Source organism: Apteryx rowi, unplaced genomic scaffold, assembly GCF_003343035.1.
Source record: "Apteryx rowi isolate R43461 unplaced genomic scaffold, aptRow1 scaffold_185, whole genome shotgun sequence".
NCBI lineage: Eukaryota > Metazoa > Chordata > Aves > Apterygiformes > Apterygidae > Apteryx > Apteryx rowi.
In genome coordinates this window covers 1,010,514-1,032,301 of record NW_020448141.1, presented here as the reverse complement: position 1 = coordinate 1,032,301, position 21,788 = coordinate 1,010,514, and the positions used below count along the sequence as shown (strand labels likewise).

The 21,788-nt window shown below is 39.5% G+C and overlaps 2 protein-coding genes across 2 annotated transcripts in view; both read right to left on the bottom strand.

Moving 5' to 3' along the window:
• PTPRB (protein tyrosine phosphatase, receptor type B) overlaps positions 1-765 on the bottom strand; it is a 64,420-nt gene extending 63,655 nt beyond the window's left edge. Inside the window, exon 1 of the mRNA XM_026061791.1 lies at positions 711-765. Within this exon, the coding sequence (XP_025917576.1) occupies positions 711-765 (55 nt within the window). The remainder of the gene's footprint in view (positions 1-710) is intronic.
• Positions 766-1,546: 781 nt separating this feature from the next.
• The window catches only part of PTPRR (protein tyrosine phosphatase, receptor type R), a 146,087-nt gene continuing 125,845 nt past the window's right edge, over positions 1,547-21,788 (bottom strand). Inside the window, exons 8-13 of the mRNA XM_026061775.1 lie at positions 21,477-21,556; positions 19,154-19,291; positions 12,135-12,245; positions 10,831-10,988; positions 10,303-10,416; positions 1,547-2,769 (exon numbers count right to left, since the gene is read on the bottom strand). Coding sequence (XP_025917560.1) covers positions 2,676-2,769; positions 10,303-10,416; positions 10,831-10,988; positions 12,135-12,245; positions 19,154-19,291; positions 21,477-21,556 — 695 coding nt within the window. The 3' untranslated portion in view covers positions 1,547-2,675. The remainder of the gene's footprint in view (positions 2,770-10,302; positions 10,417-10,830; positions 10,989-12,134; positions 12,246-19,153; positions 19,292-21,476; positions 21,557-21,788) is intronic.

The window sequence follows — 21,788 nt, the reverse complement described above, 5'->3', positions numbered from 1 at the left end:
TACTGGATTTACTCCAGTCTCCCTAGCTGCTAGTTTTGGGACCATCCTAATTCACACCAGATTAATTCTTCGTGCCACTACACTTACACATTTACACAAAACACTAAAATGAACAGAATGAGAACTTATTCACCAAAAAAACCCAACGTTACCAGCACAAAATACGTACTTGTTAAAGAACTCAGAATCAGATATTTCACATGCAGTCTCACAGCCACTTTTATTTAAGCTTTTCTCATTTTATAATTCACTCACTTACTCTAGCATTTCCAGCCTCCCTAGCTATAAAGTGCTAAAACCCCCATGTATTTCTATTGGTTTAATTCCACCCCACCAGTTTTTACAAAACTGGGCATTTTCTAACTAAGCATTACAGAAAGCCCCTAACTCTGGGAATTTCACAGAATAGGAAGAAAAAAATAGGAATCTCTCCTTCGAAGAGCTTGTCCCAAACCTTAGCTCCTGGATTGTCTAGTAGGATACCGTCTTAAAAAAAAGAGAGGTATATCCAGCATATAACGAGACAGTTTATTTTCCTGTGGAAAGAAATCTAAACAGAACTGGCTATGTCGGCCCTGTCCCCTGTTCCTCTTTTATAAACTCAATCAAAGAAGAAACTCAGTTTTTGTAAGTCCCCCGCCACCCTGGAGGGCTCTGCTCGGTGGCAGAAAGAGCAATAGAGCGGAGGAGAAGTGGGGAGAGACACTTACCTGCGATTGTCAAAGCAAGACAGGTAAAAATCAGGACGTGAAATAAGGAATCCATTTTCCATCTAGCAACTCCCCATGCTTCTCTTAAAAAAAACACCTCAGATAAGTGAAGCGAAGGCTAGGAAGGAAATGTGCCTTCACAGGGGAAAAAAGTCAGTGACGAGCACTTCCTTCTATTCAATTGTTTTGGGGAGTTTTGCACCACTTTGTCCTTTCATATGATTCTTCAGAATTTACTAGTTGCTTTATTTTGGAAAAATACAAGCAAAAGAGAGGGAAGTTTTCAAACACTCAGCTCACTAAAAAACAATGATTCAACATTTGAATACTTTACTAGACTAAAAGTCTAAAGAAAAGGGGTTGTAATTCTGTGTAATTGGTTTTCTGTGAAATACGGCAAGTCTGCAGCTGATCTGGGTTGTGCTGAATAAGTACATACTGTGTTATCAGGGAACACATACACAATTTCTGTAATTACATGTAATCAAGCAAAATCTCAATATTGATACTTCTAACTCCACAAGTTCTAAAAACCGAGTCGAGGGGGGGAGGAGAAGGGGAAGAGGAGGAGGCAAAGCTCTGAGTCTGTACCAGGTCTTAGACAAACTCCCCCTGAGGGATCAAGTGATGTTGACTTTGCCTTCCCATCAGGTGATCCACTCTGCTCAATGTCAGTGGGAGTTTGCTGATGTCCTCTGCAGTGGCTCTGCAATGGTTTGAAGCCATGATGGAGCTATCCAAATTGTATTGGGCTATGCCTGCTTTTGGGGGTACAAGAGTGTGTGGTGCATTTACTACCCTAGGAAAAAAATACAGACTTCAATAAATATTTTATATCAAGTGTAATTTATTAGCAGTATGAAGCAAAGTCAACATCACTGCATTAAAAACTCATTATACCCTGTGAAAAGACCTCCCAGTGCTTGCTGTAAGTCATAATGCCAACTTCTTATTTCTCTTAAGGAAAAAATTCTTACTGAATGGTAAATGAAACATTCATAGCAGCATTTTCCTTTTTGTATAACCTATCATAGAACAGTTCATATCACTAAAGGCATCCATCTCTATTGAAAGAGACAGAGCAGTTAACATAAGCAAAAAATCCCCTATTAATAAAAGACAGACAAATATTTAAAATCCTTACCATTTAATATATGCTACAAAGTTTCTTTTAAAAGTAAAATGACTTACACAATTTACAAATACACTGGATTCGGGTCTGTAGCAGAAGCATCTTCTAAGACAATCAACAGTATAGGGTAAATACATATACACTGAATAACAGACATTGTGCTCTGTAACTGCTCTGTAAGACCTACAGTAAATATACATTTAATAGTTAATAGTATGAAGAACATATATTTCCATATAAAATATTAACTGCCTTTGAATATTTTCAAAAACAAGACTTTTAATTTTTTTTATTATCTCATCTTCTTTTTCTTTTTTTAATCCATAATTGAACACTTGCAATTTTAGCAGCAAGAATATTATGTGGCCAAGAAACAAGCCTACCACATAATCAGTAATAGCACTTTACAGTACAGTTGACAGTCCATTCACAAGACAGAGTTTGCAAACGTTAAAGCATTTTATACATTTGATAAACATTTCTTCTTTAGAAGTTCCAATGTCCATCTGACTGCAGCAGTAGCACATACATACATTCCATATGGCAGATATCAGTATTACAGAATTAAACCCACCTTTAGATATATATGTGAAATCCATGTGTAGTTTCAGTACAGTACCTTCTTTATAACTCATTTTTGGGAAGCTCACAATACATTCATTTACAGTAAGGGTCCAGCAATCTTTATACTTTTGCCAAACTCTCCACAATCCTTTCAGAAGCTGGCTTCAAAGCCTCTCTTCCCACTGCAGTAAACTCCTTGAAGAAGCTGCTGGTAGGTAATGAAATAAATTACCTCAAGAGACTGACATTCTGTTTTACCCTCCTAGGCTTCACTGGACAGCTTCTGCAGAAAGTCTGCTTTCATACAGACTCAGTGCATGGTGCACAAATTCATACTGTTCGCTGGTCTGAACCATTCCACCCCTGAAAAGGAAACACAATAGAATGAAATCTTATTTCTTAAGAATGCAACAACCTCCAACCACTGCCAACTCAAATCGCCACCAGATAATTCAAAGCCTTTTCTCAATTTTTGCCTTAAAGTTTGCTTGAGTAAATGAGAGATTCTGCCTGAGCGGATGTGCTTTCTTCAAAATTTATGCTATCCAGCACATGCATAGCATGAAGTACCATTCTTGATTTCATTAGGATAAGAACTAGGGAGAAAAACATCTGGCATCTACATTGTTAAAACCAACTTTTCAAATTCAACATAGAGTAAATTTTGCTCAGTCACTTGGGCATGGAGGACCAGATGCATGGAATCAGCATTACTACCGATGGGGCAAGGCAGTATTCTGAATCTGGCCTTTCATTCTTGCCCTTTACTAAAAATGTAACCTTCAGTGACCCTCAGATCGCATGTACAGAGAACAGCTTTTCCTGTCCTCTTTCTAACGCCTACAGTGCATCCTGTCTGTACAGCAGCCACCTAAGAAATTTTACAGCAATGACTCATTTCACATCAACAATACAAAAGAGTTTAACTCGACCATAAAAAGGATTAGTTACAGCCAGTTTGGAATTAGATGCCTACATTTAATACATCCCTTTTTTGGGTCAAATTATGAGGATAAAGTCGCACATCTTCAGTGCCAATTGCAGTGTGGTAGGAAGGGGATGATGTCCTACTGCAGTGGGAGCTTAGGTGGTGCGATATTTAGTAGGACCGGCACCTTTCAGCTCTGAAATTAAACTGAGACTCTTTCTGACAGTACTTGGATCCTTCAGATCTCATTTCTCATGGAGGGAGGGCTCAGGTTTACTTAACTCCATTTTTATTATCTCATCTGTCAGGGTATTAAAAGCAACCTGCTCTGCTTCTAGGAACAACTCCTCAGTCTATCCTCAGCTTACACTGGAACAACTAGCTAGCTTTAGGGGGATGAGAGAGTAAATAGCTTTAGTGGCAAGGATGACATTAAGATGCGCATTGCATCTGACTTCAGAAGTCAGTGAAAGCTTTGGATCCTGAGCAATGGAGAAGCTAGACATCCCACAGGAGAACATCTGACAGACCCCCACGTGATCACTTCAGACACAACAGCAACAAAAGGGTCTACTGACATACAGAGCTGGGCAAAACATGGTAAAACTGCCTCAACAAATATTGTCTTCTGTTTAACATTAGAGAAGTTGATCTACAACTGTAAGTTTCTTCTATTTTCCTCAGTGCTACTGGATGGTCAAATGGTAGCAAAAAACATAACTAAAACAATACCTATTTCTATAAGCAAGTGACCAGCTGTCTCTGCTCCTCCAGTGAGCTCAGGCAACTCTAAAACACCCTTTAATGAGCTGCACGCTCATTATGATCTCTTATTCCTAGGAATTAAATCACAGGTCCAGAAATGGTCCCATCTGGTGCAAAATGCAGCAGCCTCTTTGCTTTGTCAACAAAGACATCGACAAGTTCATGACTCTTGGCTGCCTGCTGCCTCTCAGGAGCTCTCCTCTGCGCCTGTCTCCTGCCACGGAGATCCAGTAAGAGTCTGAAAGGTGAAGGGAGGGCTTTGCTCTGGTCCTCCGTGCCGCTTGGCCTTCTTCCTTCCTCCCACTTCCACTCTCCTGCCAAAGCCACCCCTTCCTACCCAGTTTCACTCGCTGCCTCCCGCCACAAACCTTCTCCCTAATGGAGTGCATTTCCCAGTTTGACATCCACTGTGTAAAAGGGATGTAGGAAGGGAATGTATCCAGGGAGGAGCATGTGGGAGGAAAGGCAGATTAGAACAAGTTTGAGATCTGCCATGTCAGGCTGTTTGCGGGGTGACCCTTGCTCCTGCCTCTTTTGTGATAATCCAGGTCTCTACAACAGTAAAATTCCACTGGAGCATAAGGAGAGGCTGCAGCCAAAATCATCTCCAGAGCTGACCCTAGGTTGTGCAACAAACTCTCAAAGGAGACACAGTGGTCTCCCAAACAAACACACAAAACTTATAGAGTCTTCTCCTACTTTCTGGGAAGAAAGAAAGAGAAATTGCTGTTGTTATTACCCTTCAGAAATATTTAGGAGATATTGAGATACCACAGGTTAGGTTCTCTGTAAATACTCAGATAGCATAATCTTTGTATTTACACATTATCTGCAAAAAAAGCTATGAAATTTCTATATTCAGCCATGATTCAAAAATACCAAAACAAGTAATTCCTGGAATTGCAGATCTTTCATTGAGAATATCTGCCAGTGATGTGTATATAAAGGACTATATATATAAATCATGTGTGGGATTTATTCTCTCTTTATGGATGTCGAATGGAGCCACCATCAGAACTCAGATCTTGACATTTTGGAACATAAAGGAAGGTACATCTGTATTATCATTCATTAGTTCTGCTGTTAGCATTTGTTTTCACAAAAAGATGAGTTGGAAATTCTGTGTGGTTCTTTTTTTGCTCTTAGTAGCCCTAACGGTAAAGTTGTCAACATACCTAGACTGAGAACACATCAAGATCATTTTGTTTCAAAATCAATATTGTTTCAATATTTCAAAGAGAAGTATAAAAAGGAGTGTTTTGCAGCTCTGTTCCTTGATTCCAGTTTTAGGTTAGATGCAGAGTTGCCTGCACTGACTCTGACTGTTTTAACCCTGGAGGTGCACAAGTGCTGCACAGGATCCCCAAGAAGCTGCACAAAAGCCTGGTAGGGGCCAAGTCCAGCATGACTGCATTTGCCCTCTGCAAGGAAGCATAACTGAGATGTTATGCTGCCTTTGAATCCTGTGTCAGCCTACCAGTGCATGTCTCTGTCAGCTTAGGGCACCCTGCCTCTTGTTGCCATCAGTAAAGAGAATATATGCCTTTTGCCAAGTCTTAAACAGACAGGGATTCAGACAATTTGACCTTGTCAGTCCTATTGTACACAGGATTTATCCCTTTGGTCTTGTGTAAGGGTCATATGGAATTGTCTGTGATCTTAAGACATCAGTTTGTGCAAAAGGCTATATGGAAGAGCATTTCAGGAGGAAATCTGCTCAAGGGGAGGTTTCCTCTCCTGTGTCCCTAGTGCCCAGAAGGGATGTAACCCCAACTACATCTCCGGGTGTGCAGCATTCATCCTCCACCAGCCTGCACTGCTGGCTCCTCTGTGAGCTGCTGGGCTCTCTGCTTCCTTGGGGCTCTCCAGGGTGGTGCGGGGAAGAACAACCCCTGGTGACGTGAGGGCTTGGGGACTGTAGCCAGGTCTGCCTGGGCAGCCACTGGGGAGGGAAGGGTCTTGTAGCCTGCCCTCTGGCTTGCTGCTGGTGCAGTTGGATGCAGTCTGCTCCAGAGTGAATGTGATGCAGGGTTTGTGATTTTTTTTTTAACCTAAAGTGATTAGTCAAAACACTTAAACAATGCATTGACGCACACTGGAAACTCTTTTCATCCTGTCTGAGGAGCCAAAAGCAAAGTTATCGGACGTCATTCCAAGAATGCGCCTTTAAGGTTAAGAATGTGCAAAGTTTCTCGATATCAGAGTAAATTTTGAAGATGACTCGCATCAAATGTTTCCTGTTTCTGTTGCAAAACATAAAAAATGAACTGAAAAAAATAAAGCTGTGCAGAGCTGAGGGTCTGTCTTTCTATGAAGCCATACAGAGCATGGCTGTATCTCTATCCTGGGTCAACTTTTTGAGCGGATGGTCCGTTTCCTCATGTTAGGTCAGCACAGATGACTGCTGCCAGATCCTTTCACTCCCTACCAGCTTCATAACTTACACTGAACAGTTAAGAAGAAGAGGACTTGGAACTCTATTTCAAACACTTTATCTCTAGAGGAGCAGTTAGTTATTCTAGGTTTCAGTTCTTGGCTTGCAGATTATTTTTCAGCATAACTTTTGGCCACCATCTACAATTTGTTTGGATGCTTGCTTGTTTCTCAGCGAGCGCACTACGCAATGGGAGTGTTTTGGTAAATTCCTACAGCACCACTTGGTCTACATGGTGAGTCCCTCTAACCCTAATCTATTTTCTTCTCTCTTATCAATTTAGTTCACTTTGGTAGAAATTAGGCTGTTGGCCCATGTGGCAAAAAGTTCACACACAAGTGGAAACCATCAACTGTGCTAATTCCACCACTAGGCCTGGCTTTGGATGGTGCAGCTCTGAGCATGAGCAAGACTGGCAGGGAACCAAGTGTAGACAAAGTATCAGAGAAAAAATGATTTGGTGCATGTCTTGGGCAAGCTTCTGGCTTCCAGGTAGTCATATAAAACCAGCCTTTTCTGCTGAATTCTCTCCTGTTCTGTTTTGTGAGGGCAATCTGAGGTACAAAGGACAAATTGTAGCTCCGTTGTTGACCAGTATTATGAGAAAGAAGTCTTTGTCTCTGTTCCTGCTCTGCTCCTGGTTGTACCAACACAACTATGGCCAGAGCCAGCTCTTGTGGTCAAGTCTAGAGGGATATACGGTTCATTTTGCCAGCTTCATGCCACCTGCCAATACTCTGATGTCAGGACTCGGTCATCAGGCAAAGCTGGCCTCATGGAGCTTTGTGCCTCTTATAGTGATGCCTGGCCACTGTATGAACCCGAGATCTGTCTGGACTGGCAGTGGCTGGACTGTAGTCTTAGGGACTGCTAAGCTCTGCCTTAGCAACCTTTGCTATAAACTAGATGCCAGGTGAGGTAGGCCAGTTCTAGAATATAGAAAGAAAAAGTGTCTGGTTACTAAGTTTTTCCTAGAAAAATGTCTTTAAAATTTTAAAAATGTATTTTTTATCTCAGGTAATTCCTGAGAAAATAAAGAGCTGAGAAGCCTGCAGCAAGATCTGTGGAATCTATCTATACAGTCTGAAGCTAGAAAAAATACAGAAATGTACAAATCACAAGACTTTACAATTTTTTAAAACAAGCTTTGTGTCATTGAGATTACTGTGTTGAATGTTTGTATTTGGATCAGACTTCCATTCTCTTTCCAAGTTTATTTGGGATACTAATACATATATAAAAGTTCATTAGTCAAATACACTAGACCAAATTCTGTTGTCAGTTATATTGCTGCAAATTTGGGATCTTTTTTCTATGCCTGAAATAATGACATGAACATTGATGTAGCTGAGAGCAGAGTTTGCTTCCACTTCTCTACACAGAGTGTAAGAGCAAGAAGAAAAAGGTTATTTTATAACAGAAACACTAAGATGAGGAAGAACACTACACACCTTTTTAAATAAGATGAATAGATAATCAGAATGGAGAGCTGGAAATTTGGAGTAGATAATTTAAAGCAGAGGAAGCATTTTTCCCTCAGCTTTTCCATCTTTTTTGTTGCTGAGATCTTAGGTCAGGAACTCTCCTTGGAGAATTTTACACTCCAGGCTGCTCATGTTGCCCTAAAAGGCTCGTACTACAATCTCCAGTATGATGAAGGGATGTGGCTGGGGAAGGATAGAGGAGGTGATGCATAAACAGGGTCAACCACAGAGATTCCGCAGTTCTTGGTTCCAGTAGATATATGAGAGAGCGCATGAAAGTCCTATATTGCCCATTTGGCCTGAGCTCCTTTTTCATCATTTGCACCCTGCCTACTGGTTGTTTCCATTTAAAGAAGAAATGTATGTCAGAAACAGTTGATATACTTGAAAGGAGATTATATGACCTCGTGCCTACAGCAGGAGAGGAGCAAGGGTTCTCTATTCTTGGTGCAACCCTGTTTATTCATACAAAATCCTGTCTCCCTGAGCAGAGAAAGAAAGAAAAGCATAACCAAATCAGCAGCTTCCATTGCGCACAATACTCACATCCCCCTTTCCAACACAAATCTCTCTTCGGCCCTGGTTTCACAAAACAAAGCACTCTGCAACAATGCTGGCTTACAGTGTTCCTGCTCCCAAGCTGTGAATTCAATCAGGGAATTGATCTGATTTAAGAAGAATTTGCAAAAAAATGCCTTGCTATTTTCTTAAGCTGGATAAGTTTGCCCACCCAGTTCAAAAGGAGCCCCAGCACAACTGAGGGAGTAGCAATAGCGCTAGATTTGGCTCTCTGTTGTGTGAAGAAACTATACACTGAGCAAGTCTTAATGTTCCTATTGATCCAGGCTTAAAGACAATCCCTTGTCTCTGGGTTGCCCTGTGTTGCTGTGTCCTAGTGGGATGTCAGAGACAGCAGAAAGCTCCAGGAAGGGATGAGGGGAGCGCCAAATGCCTAGCAACTGTAGGGCTGCCATCTCAGGAGAATTTCATTCAGGGAAGTCTCATCCAGTTTCACCCAGAAAACTATATTCCTTACTCGGAATCTAAATACAAATGCTACTTTGAATATTCAGCTAATGCTTTCATACCAGTCAGCAAAAGTGATGGCAGTCACTTCATGTAAAGCAACACTCAAACTTCTCTGAAATGGCTTTCAAAGTCACTATTGAAAAGGAAGCCAGCCTCAGTCTGTCAGGTTTGGACAAGGAGTGTGCAGGGCACATCATGACCTCTGCACGTTCTCCCCCAGCTGTACACTCTTTCCGTACCAACTGCCACTCATCCAAAATGACATGTCAGCAACCTAACAGCAGAAACTTCAAAGCCTGAGAGTAACTGTGGTTATGTTTCCTTCCCCCATTCTCTGATATCTGGATGACATAAGTACCCTTCAATAAGTTCTTCGTCCTTCAAAGAATGCCCCATACTGATGTAATCTACTGTCAAATGTTAGATCAGCTAGAGACTCACTTTGAATCACCAACTGCAAAGTAAGATAGTCAATTCACATGGGAAACTGGTAACAGCACACTTATTTCAGCTCTGAAACTACTATTGAAACACATGTATCATCATAAAGTATAAACAAAGACATATCTTTAAACAAAAATTGCTGGAAAAAATATTCCCCTTTCTACTTTTCTGCCAGGATATGAACGAAGGATGCTGTGTTTCTTTGGAAAGGGATGATTAGAGCTCCCACACTAGCCGTGCTCCTTATCATGAGCCACCTAACAGAAGACGGGTCCTTGCTCTGGGTGTTAGTGATATAATCTCTTTGTATAAGAGAAACTCAACAGCTGGAATTCAGGTCCTGAAAGAGCCCGAGTATAAAAGGAAAGAACCCTTTGAGTATGCTTAAAAAAAGAAGAGCAGGCTTTACAAAAGCTTTCTGTGCTGGACTAGTTTAGCTGCTGATGATATACAGAGGAAAACTTCCTTTGGAATTAGCAGAACAAGTAGCTCTGCTTGGAATCCACAGGAAAATCTGACACATAGCTATCTGCAATTATTAAGTCTTCCTGTGTGTTAAGACATTTAGCAACTTGACTATTTAATTTTGATGACTATCAGATTTTTCTAAAGATCTTGACTCCTGCATATTTCTTATCCTTTTGTAACATGTTTTACATACTGTGTCAGCTGCAAGGCACTTTCCAGAAAGGTGTGGAAGACTTCCGTTATTTGAGGCTAACATGTACAAATATGTGAGACCTAAATTCATCCAGTGTCATTTTAAAGAAACTCATGTTACTTGACTGATTTATGGTTCTTCTGGAACTCACCTATCCACTCGTAGCTGGCAGACAATGCTCAATGCATCTACAACTCCCTCTTCCTTCAACTGATGACAACCAATGGCCGTGGCAATAAAACATCCAGTTCTTCCTATGCCAGCACTGAAAAGAAGGCAAAATTTAACAGGTAAATGGAGCTCACAGACCAAAGAGTTCAGTGGAAGACACTAAATACAAGTCTGAGCGAATGATGGGGATATACGCTGAGCTGGTGGAAAAGCCTACTTGTGAAAAAGAAACAGAGCGAAATCATTTTTCCAACTGGTCTTTCAAACACTTAGACAGCACATTAGCAGACACCAAGACTGGTTCAGAAACAATTTGGTAGCAACAAGGGAATTCCCTCCAAAACTCAAATCCTTGAATATAAACTGAAAAAGTCAACTATCATTAAGGGGATCTTTCTATGGGGAACTTTCCTCTTCCCAAAATACATTCTTTGGTTAGGAGAAGGACTGTTTGATGTGATTTTCTGTGGCCTTCAGGTAGCCATTCAAGAAAATGGTTGCAAATTACCTGCAGTGCACAATTACAGGCCCTCTGCCAGGTGCTTCCATCCTGTCCTCTTCTACATCCAGCATGAGCTGCAAAAGAGGCTGAGCACTGTCCGGGGTTTTGTGGTCCGGCCAGGATGTGTACCAATAGTGTTTCACACTCTGGGACTGACTCCCTTGCTGAAAATAATATTAAGATTTTATATGCACACTTGTGGTGAACAAGTCTTTTTATTTCTCTCAATGTCATGGTAGAAATCCAGTAAAAATGTTCAGAGATTTAATAATTCTTTTTTTTTTATTAGACTGACTGATACAATTGAGGAAAACAGACATGCTTCCAGAGACAGAATTCTAAAAAAAAATTTACCTGTGTTTTCCTACCATATAAGTTCTGTTCTGTCCATCTGACTACTGCCCTTGCTTACTTTGTGGTCAGTTGGAAATTGTCAGAGGCTTCTGTTAGCTCAGCAATGGAATCTAGAGAGATGAGCTTAATTTGGGCCTCTGCTTCTCTCTATATTGTTACATGTTTCTGCTCTTTTTAAAGACATTATCATAAGGGGTCTGATACTAAAATTACAAGAGTATGCAAGGTAAAGGTGCAGAAGAACTGCCCTACTAAATCAGTCTAATATCCCAGTTCCTCCTGTTACTCTCTCCAACAGAGGCTGCTACCACTTACTTCCAAGTCAAGGGGGTAAATGTAGGCTAGAGTAATCTGCACACTTCTAATCCGGACAATGTGGCTTCTACTCACTTCTCACTGCCTGGACTGAAACATCAAACAAATTTTCCCATTTCATTATTTATTGCAATGTTCTGTCATGGATTTTAAGAAATTAAGAATTATGGAGAAACTCACAAAGGAGCATCTGCCTTATTCTGCACAGTTAGTGTTTAGTCAGAACCGTGACTGATATATTCCTTATATTTTGAGCTTTTCAAATGGGCTATGGATGCACTCAACACATGACATAAGCAGCTTATCTTTTTCTGAATTATGCTACATTCACTAGTTCTTTCATTAAACTAAAATCCCTTTACATTGCCTTGGCAATTTTAAAAGGGCCTCAAAGCAAATATAATTTAAAAGGTGAAATTTACACTCTTTTTGAAACCTTTTTTATTGTCAGAGTGATAAAAAGAAGCAAGAGGGTAAGTGTTGCACAGCTTTGGTCTCAATTACACCTTTCAGCCATGAGCTTCATAGCTCAGTTATTCCTCCCGTAAAAATTCATGACCATTTCAAAAAGCATTTGACTTCCTTTAACATTGGAAAATAAAGTATTAGAACAATGCTTCTCAGCAGATACAGGTTGTTACCTTTATTGTAAGCTGGCGGACAGTATAGTTCTCACATTCTTTCACGCTGTTAACAAGGACTTCAATCTTCCCATAGATTCCTCTTTTTTCTGGCCAATAGAGCACACATTTCTGGAAAGCAAACATCAGTATCATCAAGTAACTGGAGTCTGGAGCCATGCCAGTGTCTAATTTTTAACAGAATGTATTTGTCTGAAAAATTCAGATTAATTCAACTGAGGTGTTATTCATGTTAGAAGCTTTCCTGACTGAGGTATTGTAGGCTTCTTAATAAGTGGCTTAGGCCTGATTTTCAGGATCTGAGTATTACATATATGAACCCCTATCACTGAACAGTTTGAATAGGTTGTTTTTGTTTTTAAAAGTTTAATGAAGTTCAGTTGAAAGAACTATTTTACATATCAGAATTCAAGATGGATTTTTCCTAGACCATTTTATAATTCATAGAGGTAAATCCTAAGATTTGTTCAGTTTACCCTTATAGGTTATATAATATATTGGGTATATAATACCTATAAAATATTATATATAGAGAGAAAGAGGGTATATATATATACATATATATATAAAATAGGATTTCCTTCTGAGCAAGATATTCAGAATTTGTCCTCTCCTCACCAGACTTTTTATCCTGTTTACTATCATGAGCCCTGATTCAACAAAGCATGTAAGTGTGTCCTGATATCTTATTGAAGTCAATGGGACTTAACATATATGTTAAAGTGTTTTGCAGAATCACAGCCTAAGTTGCCCATTATATTACTTACTGGCAATGAAGGTTAAAAAGATCCACTGCTCTGCTACAGTTACACAAAATCATATAAAGATAGAGAATTCTTAATGAACCAGTAAAGTGTCATATTATTTCAGCAATGTAACTGAAAAGCAGCTACTAAAAAGGAAATGAAAAAATAGTATTTACTAAATGGACCCTTTTTTCTTCCTGCAATACTTTGTTTATATTCAGGTTAACTGCAACTTTATATTAATTTCCATTATAGTATCTCTGTACTCTAACTGAAAGCAAACATCCCTGTTTTACAAATACTTTGCTAAAAACAGATGCTCATTACCTTAATAGAGTAAGGTATGTGAAAGTCAGATTTTCTAAAATAATGCTGGCCCATCTGACTGGTTTTATTCATTAATTTAAAAAAAGAACAACCGAAGAAAATTTTCTTTTTAATGTCTAAGACACAAGTGAAAAATCACTCAGAAAGCAGACAGTTCTACAGTAATAGGAATACTAGAAAGGACTTGTCTGTATTTGCTTAAAAACTCTTGCTGAAGAGGCTGGTATATATTCAGAAAGCAGCTTATATTACACAGCAAAATGAAATGATCACGTTGATTTAACTCATTGCCATAAAACAGTTTCCAGCAAATCCCGCTAAAAATGAGCAAGGAAAAAAAATCAATCATGTTCAAATTAAATGTCACAGTGAAATGCAAGCCTTTACCACCAGGTGTGATCTTTAAGCTGCTACTCTACTTGATAACTCAACAGCTGATTGAACTGAATGCAAACATCTCTGTTGTATAAATACTTTTCTAAAAATAGATGCTCATTACCTTAATAGTGTAAGGTGTGTGAAAGCCACATTTTCTGAAATAATGCTGGCCAACCTGACCGGTTTCGTTCAAATCCTGTCTTTTGGAGAGTTACTCGAACATCTTAAATTTGCTGTCTCCCCGAAGACACCAAGAATGGCAACAAAATACTCGGAAATTTGTATGAAAAAAGTGTTCCCAAGTTCCACAGTCACCCCATGTGACACATATAGCTATTATCATCCGTGAGATCTGCAATTCATGCCCCTCTCTGGGGAGTGTAGTTTTGCCCTGCTAATATGGGAAAAAGAAAAGTCTAAATACACAATTGTACTCTGACAATCAACAATAGCTCAGTCAACCCCTGAGACTTCTTGATAAATGAAAGTATGCTGCACCGACTACAAAGACTTCGGGCAGTCCATAAGAATGTTTTTCTTGACTTTCTCCCAGCGCTGCAATTGGCAACTTGCACTGGGTGGACAATGAAATGGGACTGCTCATTAAAATAGCTTTCAATTAACAGCCCATCTACATTTAGTAAGATACAATGGATTATTTTTAACACAGTCTCCTGTGTTCTTCAGTCTTTCAAGAATTCTGTTTGTTACTGCTTTAAAAAAAGTCTTGAAAATACAGCTGGAATCAGCTGGTTGAGGCACTTCTAAGAAGACAGGTATTTGGGGAAACTAACGCGTTTTTGAAAGTTTGTTATAATAAAGGGATCGAGAAGAAGATGGGAGAGGATAAAGATATCAGACACATAGATAATAATATAGAATCTCCCAGGAACATCGGCAAAAAAGAAGTAAATTACTTCAAGCTATTACTTACATCTAAAAAAAAAATTCCACTAGAATCAGATAAATATTCTTTACACCTGCTCAAAAGCCAAACACAGTGTTTAGGAAAACTAAACTGCTCTCTAGCTTCATGTCTTTAATCAGTAAAGGCTTATTTGCTTTTATATATGTATATGTATATTTGGAAAGGGTGGAACCGACTTGTTTTTGTGATGTTACTGATTCTGTTCCCTGCTCTTCTTTCAGGCCTCTTTTGGTTTCCCATTAAGCGTATTCATCTATTACAGTGCTCTCTAAACAGGTCACATATTTCTGTGAGCTTGACATTGAATGTCCAATCCTTTATGTAGACCGCAAACACGTCAGAGCTATGAGTGTGATTTTTAAAAAGATGCTTAAGATCAAATAAAAAAAACATCACAGCCAACTTCAGGCCAACCAAAAGCCTGGGAAGCTTCTTACTTTGCGTGGAAAAAGTCTCATCTTCCTGCCACCTTTCAGATTCCCCCTCAGGATTCATTTCCATTGGCTAGCTCTCTATTACTGCTCTCAGCTGCTGACTATTTATGATCTGGTCCCTGACCTTTTTTTGGAAAAAAGCATTCCTTGGCCAGAGCAGGAAGTTGATGCAACAAACAATATCTCACATGATCTTTCATGTTTGTCCTTCTCCCTCTGGAAGGCTGCAGCGTTAGGTTGCCCATCCCCTGCGCTGCCTCCTTGCGTGCCCCGCTGCTGCCTGCCAGGTGCCAGCCTGCCCTGATGCCTCCTGAGGTGCTGTGCCAGACTTCCCACGGCGGCTGCCACCTGCAATTTTATCACGGTCAGTCCGTGTTTAGTGGCACAAGTTTTTTTTTAACTCGCCAGAAAGTGCTTCTATTACAGTCTGGTTCCCCCAAACAATTCTGCTGAGTGGAGAAAGGCTTTCTCAGCTCATGGGTTATTTAGCTCTTTTTCGTTCTCTGGCTTTGGACCCTCTGAACCAAATTGGCTCTCCGAGCTGGCTTGGGAAGTGTGTGTGTGTGGGGAGGGCGGATGATCAAAGCTAACTGTTTGTCCTTTAACAATTCTCAAATATTTTGCAGTTGCTTTATTTCAGCTTCAGTTCTTTTCCTGCTTATTTTTCCTTACAGCAATGCGAACATATTTATAAATTAAATGTCCCAATAATCAGGCCAACATGCAAAATTAATGAATAATTACAGCAAAGCTTCATTTGCAAAATCCCTTTTTGCTCGTATCCTTATTTGCTGTCACTACTAACTCAAGCATGAGAGGCATACCTTAAAAGGGCTTGCAGGATTTGCCTTCATCTACTAAAATCCTCAAAACTAGGACCAAATCTTCTTAAGTTTTTCCAAAGCCCAAGACAAATCTATGGCACCAATACTTAGTTTAACTAATAAGTAATCTTCAAAGAGGCTTATGTGAATTCTGCAAAAGGTAGGATTTCCAATTTCCAATAGCTACTTTTCTATGCATAGTTAAGAATGCCTACACAACTGGGGAAAAAATGTTGCATGCAAAATGATATGAGCTTCAAATAGTAAGTTAACAAGATTGTGCTAGATAAGTACTTGAAAAACAGGCGTTACATTATCTGAGTTGAATAACACACGTTGTTTAAGGCATCTATCAGAGTACTAGCCCTTTCTTCTTGCATAATGCTGCACTGTAATCTTTATTTATGCATTCAAAAATATGTTTCCTCGTTTATATGTAATGTTGCTAGTTTGTTTTGAAGGCAAACAAAATGCATATTATCCATGGAATACATAGCATAACTATGAAAGACAGCTGATACAACAGAAGCCTATAAACGAGAGTATTCTCATTCCAGATATTTGTTGAATTTCTACTGTCCAGTTGTCTTGGCTAAATGATCTGTTATTAAATTAAGTTTACACATGCCCCATGGATAACGTTTTTCAACATCAGATACTAAAATATTACTGTAGGATTAGAGATGGTAACCTTTGGTGGGTGATTTATCTCATTCTCTTCAAATAGAATGGATGACCCTCTGAAGCTGACTACTGCTCCTCAGTGACTAGAGAGGGTACTTAGATGACTAGGTGAGATGAATTTTCCATCATATTAATCCTAAAATTATAGGCTGGAATTCCAAATTTCAGGCAAAAGTTCCATTGCTTTGCACTCTCCTTACATGAGAATGTGGACAGGTGGATGCTCCAGTCTGTTCAGACATTGAGTAATTTTGAGTACAGGTTTTACAGATTCTGCTTAAAATGCTCACTGAACTGCAGTTCCTTTAGCATTATTCTTGCTTACAAATCAACCTCCATTTGTTTACCAGTCTTCAAAATGAAGAGGAATTCAGAAAGTAGTTTAATACTCCAAATTTTGTCACACAGCTGAAATGAATATTTTGTTCAGCAGTCTACTTTCATATTATATCTTCATTCATTTTACAAAAAAACTTACCACAGCAAGTCCTAACCAAGTTTTTCATCTTATGAAAGGAACTAACTCCACACAAACCTACATTTACCATCATTTCACACAATTCCCATTGTTTTTTCAAATTCATCACATCAGTATATTGAACCAGGATACTAAAGTCACAAATAATTTTACTTATGTTAAAGAAATGAATTTATTGTTAAGATTACTGCTTTTCATGTGTCTCTCATTTGCAAGCTCCCTCACACATTATAGCTCAAATGACTGAGTGATGTTATAACAACTGAGGAATAAACCTAAGAATAACGTATGGTGGTACAAGGGAACATATCTTGGTAAAAGGTGTATGTGGATAGTACACTTTCAAATATGAATGCATTCGTATATGTATATATTGCAAATGCACCTCCCTGAAAATGATGGAAATACTGCAAAGCACAGAGAGGGAAAAAATAGCAAGTGCTATTGTGCTAAATAACATCAGTTCTTCTCTTTTCGATAGGCAACAAATACTTTAATGGGTAAGTTAATATGCTGAGCACAGTCATTAGCTGCTTTCTTTTCAGTAGCAAGTAAAGTTTTGGGAGCAATCAGTTAATGGTGAGAGAATTCCTAAGGTTTCTAGACAGGGCAGGACAGCTTGTGCAAACACAGCCTCTCTATATAGCCTGGGAATTATTTGAGATTCCCCACCCTTTCTATTAGGAGGAAATTACCACTGCCAGTCCACAACAATGCGGATAAACACTAGAGCCCAGGGCCTGCGTAACTCAGGTAAACACAGGGTTTCCTGACATGTTGGAAACCACTGGGCATTTCTTTCAAGTCATTCTTCTTACACAGTGTCAGATGTAAGTGTTTAAACAGTCAGTATTTCCTCAGAGAAATACTTATTCTTTTGGCCAGTTAGGTTGGGTTAAGTTTCCTACTTTTTCAGGAATAAACCTTTAATGTAGGCTTCTGGACGCTTATTTGACTAGAACACAGTTTCAAAATGCCACCTGTTTTGGAAGTATGTCTTAGGATATTTTACAGCACAGAACCTACTTTCTACAAACAGCTTTCTTAAAATTCACTGGATTTTAAAGCTAGTTCATGCTAGAACCCAAAACTCACAGCAGTAAAGAGCCAAGCAGTGGTCAGGTGCAAAAGAAAGGAAGCGTGTATTCACTGAGCCCACAGTTAAACTGAGCAGTGAGTTTGTGCCGTGGGAATGCACTCAGACTCTTGGCCCCTTCATCACTCAGACCAGAAACTTGGCCTGAATATACTCGATTTCTCTTTCCCTACGTGCATCTGAGCGTGAAGGGCAGGGAAGCAAGTGAAGCAGCGGCAGAGTGGGCCTGGAGCCTCCCCGACATGGTGCTGAGACATGGTCGAGGCACCTACCTGGAGCTGGGAAGTGCTACCAAGTCTATCAGTTTAGACACAAGAGACAATTCAAACACCCTTCAGTTTCTCTTTTGCACAGCAGCCCTATAAACCACTTCTGTAATATTCAAACTTCCAAAACAGGGCTTTGTGTTGACCTCTGCACAAGGGAGTCATTTTCACTCTTAATGTCTGACAGTAACAAACATGGATTCTGACACTATCAGGAAAAGCCTGCGAACAACCTACATGGAATATTAAATGAAGCGATTAAAGATGTAGTTGGGAATTCATCCAAAAGTCACAGAATGTATAGTTAGCTGGCCATTATCAATTGAAATTCATTTGTCACATGTACTTGGTATTAAGGTAAAGAGACATATTTCCATTCTGGCTAAGTCTCTCCATGGTGTTGGCATTTGGGAGCACAAGCAATATTTCTGGGTTGTACTCGATCATTTTTAAAAACTAGAATGTATTCAAAAACTGCCATTACGCCAAAGTGCAAACTCTGATCATGTAAGGAAATCTCTGATCATAACATTATCCATTTACAACTCTATTTTTTGTATAATAGAAAGTAACAATTAAGTACAGAGGTGACCAATTGGTAAGTGAGGTGTTTCTTAAAAAAAATGAATCCAATAAGACAAATCTAGAAAATGGAATCCTGTTTTTTTTTCAGCACATCTCTTGTGATCGCTTCACAATCACAACTGTTTTTTTGACTACCTAACATTATTTTTCACAATGCCCATTACCACAGTATTGGAGAGCCAGGTATCTGCCCGCATTCTTCCATATCTACTAAGGTTCTTTCTACCGGTCGCAGCCATTGGAATAATTTCTCAGTGTGGCTAGTTGTCATACCTCATTCTTTTCTTTCAGCTTTGTGATCATGACAATGACAGGGCTGTCTTCTTGCCAAACCATCTGCCAGAAATCATTCACGGTATTAATCATGGGTCCCTGAGTCGCAATGAAAGCCTTCTCTTTACCTCCATATCCCTGGTTGAGAAACAGACACAAAAGCATTTACTTTAAATTCATGTGGTGGACCAGGACTGCAGGTGAACGTTCTAAAAGAGCAGAAGGAAGAATCTGGATCTAACAAAAGTTATTTGAACTGAAAGCAATTACGACTAATAGTAGAGCAGACCAGAAATTTTTCAGTAGAACAGTTTTTCCTCTGGAAGCTACTGATTCAATGGACTGAAATGGTCCAGAGAATATGTCAGTCCCCTTCAAATTTCCCTGCTTCCTTGGCTTCTTCTAGCTTACCCTGTTCCCCAAATTCTTGGGGCTTTGCATCATCCAGTGGCACTCTAATCTGTAATTTACATTGTTGCAGTGTTTACCAGACAGTTTACAGTCATAGACACAAATGAGAGAGAACTATAAAACTGGCTTCTATGAAGATCATGACAGGAAAAGAGATTTAAAAATATGTGAATACTTGTGGAGTCAAAAGCTCTACTCTGCATGTCTGCTAAGGATAAGTATCTTTAATAAGACCTTATACGAGGGAAAACTTATCAATACAGGGTGTCCTGAGACACACAAGTGAGCAGGCAGTCAAAGAAAGGGCAGGTAAACAGTGGGGAAGCAGGAGGGAGGGAAAGACAGGAAGAAATGGGAAAGACAAGAAATTACTCTCTTTTTTTTCAGGTGAAAAGGAAATCCTGTGAACTTGTGCAGTGACAGGGTGTCCCACAGTGATGCAGATCAGAAGAGACTGGCAATGTCTGAAAGGAATGAATAGATGGAGAAGAGCTGGAGGTGGAGCGGGAGCCTCTAACCACAGGCCTTCCTTTTGTGTGCTTTCGCCCTGACAACACTTATCCGCACTGTTATCCATTGCATGAAACAACAGGGTAGATCCTCATCTGGTATAAACAGTCCTCATACGACTGAGCAACTTTCCTGAACACACTTTGTCAGACAGCTGTGGCAGGATCCTAGTGAGCTTAATGATATTCCACATGTGGAATTTCATTTCATCACTGCAATGATTTTTTTCTGAGATTGCTGGCAATGCCACCAGTGGCAGCAGGAGGAGAAATCATCATCTCTTGGCTTGTGGAGGGTGGCGTAGGGGGGAGGAACACCTCACAGGCCTCAAAATGTGGTGGCCTGGCTGAGTGAAGGGTTGCACCGTTACTCTTCACAGACAACTGCTCTGCTGATGTCTTTGCAAAACACTGGATGTACAGGATGTAGAGTGAGGCAGGGTAAGGGCTGTGGGGGATGTGTATGTATATATTCAGGTACTGTTGTTTAAATAAGCAGCATTATTGTTGAGCTCAGGAGCCAAATTTCAATTGCACTATTACATTTACTCCAGCTGAGGATCTAGCACATAACTCTAATTAAAACATTAAACTTTGCAGATAGAGGAATACACTCCTAAAACATTCCTAAAGCAGTTTCTTAGTATTGTGTTCAGTATATATTGTGCCACTGAGTGTAACAAGGCTCCATCTGTAGTTATTGAGGATTATTTCGTAGTTAGACACTTAGAAATAGTGCTTTCCAACAGGATTCATGCTGGTAAAGTCTTTGTATCATGTAATCATTTCATATAGGGAGCAAATATGTGAAAGAATTTGTGTGCTGGTGAACATGCATACTTAATACATCTGATTATGCCCCTTTTCACAGACTTGCTATGGTATTTATTTAATTACTTAACTGATGATTTCAGAACTATCAACTGTTATAATATGTACTAAAAACCCATCACCACTGGACTTCTTTGGAGATAACATCACCACAGTGAGCAACCATGGAGCTTATATTGCTGTTGACTAATCTTTTCTTTGCCAAAACACTCAGCATCTCTCTCAGTTAAAATGTAGACCTCTTTTCCTTCCTATAAGGCAGTACAACAATATAAAACAGTAAATACTGAGATAAACAGAAACAGTAATGCATGTGTTTCTTAATGTTTTTAATAAACTATTTGATAAATTATTTCTGCTGCTGCAACCGTTTTAGTACATTTATGGCTATGCGGTCTTTACTACAAACAGCTCATGAGACTATTTCTATCACACCAATGTAGACAAAAAGATTAAGATTTATCAGTGAAGATGGGTAGGAATAAAATGAGTGGCACCTTGGCAAAATCAGTTATTCAGGTGGAAAATCAAATATTGTCTCAAAAGCACATGAACAGTGTACATTTACTTACCCTAATGTAGTTAGCATTTATGTAGGTACTCAAGGAGTCAGATGGATTTTTTGGTTTCAAATACACTCTGCTCAGAGGATCTAAGAACACAAGGAAGATGGAAATTGAAAAGAAAACCCATAATTAGAAGATTTCTCTAAAGAATCAAAGATTTGTTGAAGAAAATAATCTACTGTAATCTGGGGGTTGCCAAACACTAAAACATTATGCATGAAATTCTTTCCTCTGCAAAGGATCAACACATGTAATGAAGGTAAACCTACACTGCACAATGCGGGGCTGTGCAGAAGCATCTCAGCAAGCTGTGGCCAT